Source organism: Ammodytes marinus, assembly GCF_949987685.1.
Source record: "Ammodytes marinus genome assembly, chromosome: 4".
Classification (NCBI taxonomy): domain Eukaryota; kingdom Metazoa; phylum Chordata; class Actinopteri; order Uranoscopiformes; family Ammodytidae; genus Ammodytes; species Ammodytes marinus.
Window position 1 is genome coordinate 9,761,035 of NC_137233.1, and position 9,902 is coordinate 9,770,936.

A 9,902-nucleotide genomic window follows, 5' to 3' on the forward strand; every position below is an offset into this window, starting at 1 on the left:
TGGGCCTACTCACCCAGGACAAATTCAATGGGATGTACGTTTGTGGATGATTCAAACTAGTTGGCATTTAGGAGATTTATTGCAACCTGAAAAAGAAAAGATTAACTTAAAGGTGAAGTAAGCGATTTATTTATGTTAATATAAGTGTTAAATTGCTCTTTATTCATACAGTGATCACTTACATAATGTGCACGTATCATAAAGCCGATCTCTCAGTCAGCTGCTCTGAATGTAATCGTCAAATAAACTTTTCCGGGGATCGAAATTAATATCCAATCACAAGAGAGAACGCTACAAACCGCCACCCGTCTCACTCATGGTCTCACTGTCGGTGCACGCCAGAGCGACAGATGGGTAAGTGTATATGCGCCTACAATAGCGGAGCAGGTAAAAATCCTTCCCAATGTCTGTTTTGATGGTTTTTATCATGTTTTATCACACTTATGGATCTGAGATGATGCTAGATAACTCGCTGCTTGAAGACCACAGTGCATTAATGTGGTGACGTAGGGACGAGCGAGGGGACTGCTAACTGCAGTAACTGACAGGAAGTTAGCTAAAAGAACCATTCCGCTTACAGCACCTGTAATGAGTTGGTTTGGGAATGAAACTCGAGCCCACTAGCTTTTTATCACATTTCTAATGCTTTAGAGTAAGACAAACAACTATCAAACCTATGCTCAGAGAGACTATATGTAATTGAGTGACTTTTTTAATTGTTTCGCTGTTGTATTGTAACCAGTGGTGGAATGTAACTAAGTACATTTACTCAAGTACTGTACTCAAGAAGAAATTTGAGGTACATGTATTACTTTACTCAAAGAAGGTCCATTTTATGCAACTTTATGCTTTATACTCCACCACATAGCGGAGTGATATTTTTTAATATCATAGTCAAATAACTCCACTTCATTACTTTCCAAATGTGTTCATTTTACAAAACGAATGTCTATGGGTTGAGAAAATATTTCCTAAATTTAAAGACCTACTTCACCGGTGGAAATATGAAGGTGTATTGAACTCTGAGATCCCATACATGTGCAAACATTTTAGAAATCGGTTCATCCTAGCCTGAGAAAAGGCAGAAAGAGTGTTTTATGGTCTCACTGTCTAACCCTATATTGGTTAGGATTAACAGGACAGCTGGGCCAAGGGAAGACTGAGGGAAGAGTGAGGGAAGAAAAACCTCATTCATTATATTATAATAGCGATTTTATAATGATAGAACGCCGGTTCCGTATGGGTGAAGTATTCCTTTAATACACTATGCAACCCTTGGCTGGCAAATACAATGTCACATAGATGAAAACAAGTAATTTGAACTTGTATAGAGCAAGTTCCTTTTTGAAGTCTGTTGTTGCTGTCTTGTGGCCATGTTGTGATGAGGCACTGGGGATGGTAATGTAATTCTGTTGGTACAAAATGTGCACAGTAATTCCTCAGATGAATCCCAATGACTTTGGGGATCCTCTGACTTTTTTCTCTGGGTTTCACACAAGCTAGCTGTAGTTTGGTCTGCCTGTGCTGGACTACACATAAGCTTACTTTGTATCATGGTAAATGAAATGTACATTCATTTTCCTCCCCTGGATGAATTGTAGTCAGGCCTTAGATGCTTTGTGCTTGCAAATATTAGTGTGTTAGTATGCTGTACTAAGGCGAAGAGCATTATTTTAGAATTTTCACATGAATACTTTACAAAAACATTCTCAGCGTTTTGTCTGCTATTTCCCACCTATTCCCCACAATGATAGTGATGATGACACCGGAGGTGTGTTACAGTTGGACATGATGTGGTCAGTTGGCGTGGTGCCCAGGAGTTAAGGGTGGCAGTAATACAGGCAGTGAAAGCACTTCTGATGAAATAGCAGGAAGAATTTGTATTCCCCTCTTACCCCTGACAGTGTGTTTAACAGAGGTGAACGCTTATAAAGCAGAGGGGGGAAACAATTGTGAATGAGGTATAATTAGTCCTACAAATTAACTGTTTCTCATTAAAGTCAGGAACCTTACTTTTAGTGGCAATATATCACATATACATTTATATTTTGACTTAGTTCCACCAGCCCAAAAAAGTGGTAGAAAAACTGTTGTGAGCCATTAATTGTGTGCTGTACCTTGTGTATTGTTCAGTAATTAGTTTCGCAACTTGACTGGATATCTCAGAGTGATGTGCTGAGATAATTAGACCATAAGAGAGCCAATTGTGTTTTCTATAGGAAATTTTTCAGATTTATTTAGAACATTTGAAAACAGTGAGAGCTTCCTACTGCGGGTGAATTAGATAAAAAAAAGTTATTTTTAAGTATAGTATAAACAACTTAACTTGAACAAGTTGTATTCAAAGTAGCATGTGAGCTCAGTGCTACCAAAGTATTGCACTGTGTTATTATGGAGAGTTGTAGGAAGTAAGTCAGAACATTAAGGGACAATTTTGAGATGCAATATGTATGAGATTTTGCTCAAGCATGTCCTGCTATGTTATGCCACTACAGATTAAAATACATAAAGTACGTAAAACCTACTCCGCCTAAACCAGCTGACAAATTGTCTTATGTCAGTAGTAATAATTAAGAAATAATATTTTTTTCCCCTTAACAATTTTTACACTTAAGAGGTCTACATTTCCCTCTAAATTTAAAACAGGTAAGGATGTTAATCTAACTCATTGGATATGCCGTGTTGGTGTTCCAATTAGCTACACCAGAAGCCTGTGACACAGCAGGACAATCTGACATGGCATTTACTCTGGGATGTAATGCCATCAGCATTGCCACCATATGTCCACACTGCTGCACAGACACAACACCACATTTTTTTCACAGGCAAAATGTTTTTCATCTGATATCCAGTTCATATCTTGTGTCAGCTATTTCCTTTCCCCCTTGTGACTCAGGCATTGTAACATTCTATAAATTCAGCCTGACGTAAAATCATTTATTTTAGGAAGCCAAGGGGATCTTCTAGGTCTTGATGTTGGAGTATTTGACAAACTGTTTAACACTTTATGAAGGCATGGCTACTGCTTTTTTGTTATGAACACTGCTTCAAGTTTTCTGCGGGGACTCAGGCAGAGTGCAAGAGAGATAAACATGTGAGTGTGACGTTTAAACAGTTTTTTCTTCTTTTTAAGATGAAATAAAATACACATTGTAATTGAATTAACTCTGATCTTGTGTTATGGTCACATCACCCCTGGATATCATGCAGATACTCAAACTGAGCTTCTTTGTTTTTTATTGATTTGTTTGTCAATGCTGGATAAACACATTTGTGTAATTACTGTTTGAATTATTTATATGTAATTGATAGGCTACTCCAAGTGGGATACTGCGTATTTTTGAGTAGCTTGCTGAGTTTGCTTTCTAATGAAATTGTTCTTACTAACACAGAATCACCTTAGATTGTGTCTTTTTAACTGGATATTGAGAGTATGTTTGTACTTTGTTTAAGTGACTTACCAAAAGCTGTATTCAAGTATTCCTAAAAGTGAATTTTGTAACTGCTTTAGTCTTGAAATTACAGTAGTATAATCTGAAGGTCATCAAACACTAAAATCCCCCCAAAAGTAAAAACTACTCGTTAACACTGCTGTCTAAATCACCTGTGCTTTATTATTTTTAGCAGAAAAACTCTTGCGCCTAAATTACGCTTCACTCTCAGTAAATTGTAACGTGTCAGTATGCCTTTAAAAATCACAAGATATCCAATAGCCAGCCTGTTGTCTCCCTTTATTTGCCAAAGTCAAAATACACATTATCGGACATTTTAAACTGATGGTGTTCCGAGCGGGATCAATCGTTGGCTCATCATCTCCATGGAGATCGTCCTTCTTCTCAACCCATGATCTGGCAAAGCAAGGACAAAGGAATCATTATGTGATTGTCCTCAAGGATCCCAACACAATGCTGCACAAATAGACATGCAACGTGCATACAAAGCACAGTATAAATATGAATGAATGTATGAAAAAAGATTATATGATCTGCCAGTTAATGCCTGTAGTAGGATTTATGAATACGTCTAGTAAATTGTAACTCATATCATGCATTACCTACATTGAGCAGTAGTAGTTTTTATGTGTTACTTAACATGGGCTATTTAAAATGTATTGATCTATGTGAATCTGTAAGTGTTAAATACTGACTCCGTTCATCCAGCTGATGTAGGCGGAGGCACGGGTGAAGACGGTAGGCTTCTTGTTGGTGTTGCAGCCGGAAGAGGACACAAAGCTGGTCACGCCGTGGACAACCCATTTACCACCGACACTGCAGTTTAGGGGGCCACCGGAGTCACCCTGGATTCAGAGAAAAATACATCACAGACAAGCGTACAGGAGTCAAAACTACATCATCCATTTAGCAGAGATGAAAAGCTAATACCGCCTTTTTCCATTTTTTACTGTATAGTTCTCACTTGCTTTTCATATCTCAAAACGGCCCTTGAGTGAAGTTTGTACAGAACATGAACTTGGGAGACTGACACTTTCTTCAGCACAAGCACTAGCCGGCCATCTTTGAAGCTGACTCATGCCCCTGCTGATACAGCAGGTAATACCGCATGTGTCCTCCAAAATATCTTTCTTGTCAGGGATAGGGTCACCCCCTCAGCTCAGGAGGAGATGTTACATTTTTACTTTGTCATGGTGGAGAGTGGCTGAAATCTGACTGGTTCTTCTTAGTGTTTCCCCCCAGTCTGCTTACACCCAAACAGTAACTGCTGTCCTAACCGCAGTGGTGACACCGTGGTTGAGGAAACAAACCTAGGAAAATTCCCAGCTGGGAAGAATCTGCTCTTCTGAAATAAGCTGCCTTTATACAGCTGAAACTAATAAATCAGTTTAGATAATTATTTATAGATTTGTGTTAAAGCTGGGGTATATGATTTCCGATTGGTCAAAGTTAACATGAGCTGACACTTTGACCAATCAGAGCGAGGCTCCGATTCTCTGTTCTTATTGGCTGCTGGGACTGTCCATTCACTTTGGCATGACTTTGTTGGTATAGAGCATGTCAGGGAGGGACCATAGGGGAGGGACCAAAGAGAACAAGTGGAGCGGTTGAGGTATTTGGATTTGAATCTCTATCCCAAATGCCATTTTCTCCCCAAATCCTACACCCCAGCTTTTAGCCATGTACATGAATAGATTGTTGGCTTGCTATGATGAGAAAAACCTCTTGGGTGGTCATTATCGTTTCCAAATTTGTAATAATGCAGTTATAAATGTAAGTTATTCATTAAAAATGCTTTATAAATTGTTGAATGGATCTTCATCATCATCATCATCATCGATCTTTTTCCACAGATTGATAAAAGTCTTAACAACTATATTTAAAGGGGTCCCCTTTTAGAGATACGCTGAAATTGATATTAAGCTCCATGTAGGGCTACTGTCTCATGTTCTGCATTACTGGAATCAAAATCCTATCAGTTATTTGAAGCCTTAGAAAATAAATTGTAGTGTATACACAAATCCTTGCTTATACCTCACTGACTCACCATGCAACCAGACTCCTTGTAGCCTCCTGCACAGACCATGGTGTCCTTGACGGTGCTGCCCCACCAGCCGTAGCTGGTGCAGGTCTTGTGGTCGACAACAGGCAGACTAGCCTGCTTCAGGTGGTAGGACAACGAACTTACAGCTGGGGACACAATGGGAAATCAAACACTAGGCCACTGTGTCTTTAAAGGTGCTACGAGGAACTTTTAATTATTTCTGAAACGGTCTAATTTTTCCTCTGATGATCATAAATGTAACAGAAAACGAGACCATCAGTGCAAAGAATGCTATTTTAATGTAGTTTTTCCTAATGCCTTTGTTTGTCAGCTGGCGTAGTAAAAGCACTACCACTTTTGGGGATGCAGGAATGACCAAAAACTGAAAGTTCCTCACAGAACCTTTAAACTAAATGTGAAGTTATGTACATATTACTTTCTATGTAAACACACACTGAACTCATTACTGGGTTTTATGTTAGGAAGTGTATCTGTCTTTTAGACTCACTCGAGGTCTGTCCCCATCCGGTGATGTAGCAGGGGTTGTTGTTGGGCAGGACCTGGCCAGAGGGAGGCAGAGCGCCGAGCTGGACCTTGTTGTTGAGAGAAGCCTCTGTGGACAGTTGCAGGAGAGCAATGTCGTACCTGAGGGTCACACCAACACATCCTCAAGTTTGTGACTAATCTGTGACTTCTCTTGCTATTAATAAAAGCTGTGTTTATGAGTTGGCAGTTTTTATGTTAAAGGCGCAAGTATCTAATTTTCTGCAGATTAGTTTTTCAATTAAACTAGCTATTCCTAAAGCCCAGTGTGACATCTTCGATTCACTTGCTTTTTCTTACCTTATCACAGTCCGAAACCCAAATAAATTGAATTAAACAGTTTTTAACTGAAGCAAAGGAGCAAATCCAAGCAATTGGGAAGCTGCTGCAGTCAAATATTTAATACACTAATGCAATATCCCAATTATGTGTCTCATAACATGTCCAATAAAGCACATACCCTCCAGCGATGTTGGCAGAGTTCCACCCGGGGTGGATGTGGACTTTGCTCACACTCATCTCCTGCTCACCGCCCTCATTAGTGTAAAGGTAATGATCTCCAAGAACAACACGCCAAGTCCTGGAACTGTGGACATACAAAAAATAAAAACCTTTATTTCTCCACTACTTTTCCCCGTCTGACACTTCAGAACTCGCAGTATACGTTTCTCTTATTATTGTATTGTAAATATTGCAACAGTTCGCTAGGAATGCAATAATGTTCCCAGTAGAATGTAAATTCATGATGTCTTGGCAATTCTCTAAAAGCCACTGGAAATAATGATTGAAATACATTTGTGTAAATATTCGGCGCAGTTGGAATCGTTGGAATACATATCCTGCTACTTTCATTAATATCTCAATGAGTTTTTAGGCTTAGGAACTATTCAGTAAGGCATTAAACTCTCACCGGTCCACGCAGTGAGCAGCGGTCATGACCCATCCTCTCCTGATCAGGGTTCCTCCGCAGGTGTGGTAGAAGTTGTTGCCAGATTTGTACTGAAGAGAGATCTAACCAGACGACAAAAGACAGTGTTATAAAATCAAAGAAACTGAACCATTAACATTTTATTTTTGCCAAATCTTTCCTGGTCAGCTTTAGTAGCATAGGGAGATGTACTCATTAATGCAACTTGTGTGACATAGTTTCAACAGATGTGCCATGTGGCTGAGGAGCAGCTGGAGAACACCACTAAAAACATGTGTTCTCCTCTTTAGTCTTCTGGACTACACTTCATAACATGATTTAAACTGATTTCTATCTTTTTTTTTATTTTAATTTTTTTAATTGTTCTGAATTTCTTTGATTGTTTTGCATTGTTTATTTTTTCATTCACACATGTTTTTGTGTGTGTGTGTGTGTGTGTGTGTGTGTGTGCGTGTGTGTGTGTGTGTGTGCGTGCGCTTGTGTGCTGATCTGCTCGGATGCTGATCTGCTTGTATGCTAGTGTGTAAGCATAAGAGCAGTATTAATATGTAAATGTATTTGTGTGGCTCTACATAAGCCTGTACAGGTTTCTACCACACCCACACAGTTATTTTAATTTTGTTTCTACTACATGTTTTTTTAAATCAATTTATATGTGGTATAAATAAAATTTAATTTTAAATTTAAATTTAAATCAGAGCACAATATTGTTTGTTTTTTTACCCCGCTTCATTTATCAAACAGCTTTTATTTTAAAATTCAAAACATGATAGGTTATTATTATATTATATATTATAGAATAGATTATATTTTAAAGCCTTTCATACCCACACTGTTTTCAGTAATGTGTCTGTGAAGTTTCCCCACAACAAAATGAACAGGAAAGTCCCTTTTTTTATTTTGAATGCTTTTTGCATAGTGTTTTTTTTTTTGACATTGTCTTCTGTAGAGTGAAACGAAGCATTGAGTACACTACAATACCTGCCAGGGCCAGGAGTTGGGATTGGCTATCTCACCTCCCACAACTCTCCCCTCAACACTGTCATCATCCTCCAGGTACCTGGGCTGGGGCTCCAGCTCAGCCAGCACTGGGCAAAGCAGAGACAAAAGACACATTACAGTCAGACATCATATTCACGCGTGTTAGGAGTCTAGGGATCAAAGAATGAGGAAAAAGGGAGGAATATTTTTGAATGGGTCTTACCAAGGGCTGCTAGAGTGGTCAACAATAGAAATCTGAGCATGTTTGCAGTCGCCTGAAACTTTCTGCACTGGAGACCTTGTTCCAGTGCTTTTATACCCTAAAGGCTCCCGTTGCTGATAGTGAGACTTGTTTAATAACCAGCAGCTTGGTCTGTCTCACAGTTATCACTATACAGTTGGGACGGGAGAGATTCAAATGCAGAACTGCTGACTCTGCCACTGAATTAATTTGTTCCACTTGTGCTAGCCACCACCGTCAGATACAGGTATGTGTTTATGTAGGAATTAGCGCATCATGTGCATTGACACAAGTTCAGTATGAGTAAAGGGGGAGGTCATTTGTCTGGGCAGGCCAGTCGGTAACACTTTACAATAAGGTACACAAAAAAAGAGTAGTTACCCTTTTAAAAAGAGTTAACCTTTTAAAAAGAGTAGTTACCCTTTTAAAAAGAGTAGTTTACCTTTTAAAAAGGGTAGTTAACCTTCCAAAAAAGAGTAGTTACCCTTTTAAAAAGAGTAGTTTACCTTTTAAAAAGGGTAGTTACTCTTCCAAAAAAGAGTAGTTTACCTTTTAAAAAGAGTAGTTAACCTTTTAAAAAGAGTAGTTACCCTTCCAAAAAAGAGTAGTTTACCTTTTAAAAAGGGTAGTTACCCTTCCAAAAAAGAGTAGTTTACCTTTTAAAAAGGGTAGTTAACCTTCCAAAAAGAGTAGTTTACCTTTTATAAAGAGTAGTTTACCTTCCAAAAAGAGTAGTTTTTAAAAGGTAAACTACTCTTTTTAAAAGGTAAACTACTCTTTTGGAAGGGTAACTACTCTTTATAAAAGGGTAACTACTCTTTTTAAAAGGGTAACTACTCTTTTTTGGAAGGGTAACTACTCTTTTTTGGAAGGTTAACTACCCTTTTTAAAAGGTAAACTACTCTTTTTAAAAGGTAAACTACTCTTTTTAAAAGGGTAACTACTCTTTTTTGGAAGGGTAACTACTCTTTTTTGTAGTAACTACCCTTTTTAAAAGGTTAACTATACTCAACCCTGTGAAACCCAAGCATTGATTTTGTTGATGTAGGATTTTTTTCTCCTTTTTAAAATTGTTTTAGCAAGCCTCTGATCAGGAAAATATATTTAAAAAAATAAATAAAAATCCTGAGGATTTTGAGAAAACGTTGCAAAATTGCAACAGCGGGTCTTAGTGGTTACAAATTGAGGGTTAGGGTTAGGGTTGGGTTAGGGTTAGGGTTAAGGCCAGGACACACCAGTCCGACACGTTCCGACTACCCAAAAACTGGAGTTGCCGTTTCAGGAAGCTCCAGTCTTTCCGTCGCGGCCAAAAAACACACCGAGACGACTGCTTATTCTCTGTACGCTCTGCGCTTGCGCGGGACGTAATGTCTCCACAACAGCAAGCGGCGCTAATCTGTATTGTGGCCCGAAAAAATACGAAAGCCGGAAATGATGGGACAGCTCTCTAGAGCATAAACATAGATAGAACTACGTATTTATATTTATGGACCATAAGAGCACAATTTTTAGCAGAGAGTGTCGAGCATGGTGTCGAGCAGTCAACAAGGGTTGATGCATGTGAGTACTCGCAAAACGAAACGAACAAACACATTAAAACGATGGCTAGCTGTTGTTAGCTGTTTGTGCTACCCGCCTCACTTCCGGGCTTCACTGATTCGCTAGCCCTCCACCAATCAAATTGCTCCAAATGAAGTTCAATCGGCGCAAAAC

The 9,902-nt window shown here is 38.9% G+C and overlaps 1 protein-coding gene across 1 annotated transcript; it reads right to left on the reverse strand.

Annotated features, from left to right (window-relative positions):
- Positions 1 to 4,135: 4,135 nt before the first annotated feature.
- Positions 4,136 to 8,238, reverse strand: LOC307249425 (elastase-1-like; the record flags this gene model as incomplete). Its single annotated transcript, XM_080026137.1, has 7 exons — positions 8,172 to 8,238; positions 7,949 to 8,055; positions 6,950 to 7,050; positions 6,500 to 6,625; positions 6,005 to 6,141; positions 5,500 to 5,642; positions 4,136 to 4,297 (listed from the first exon to the last, which is right to left on the reverse strand). The coding sequence occupies exons 1-7, from the start codon at positions 8,209 to 8,211 to the stop codon at positions 4,136 to 4,138; spliced, it is 816 nt and encodes a 271-aa protein (XP_079882263.1). The 5' UTR covers positions 8,212 to 8,238.
- Between the last annotated feature and the right edge of the window lie 1,664 nt (positions 8,239 to 9,902).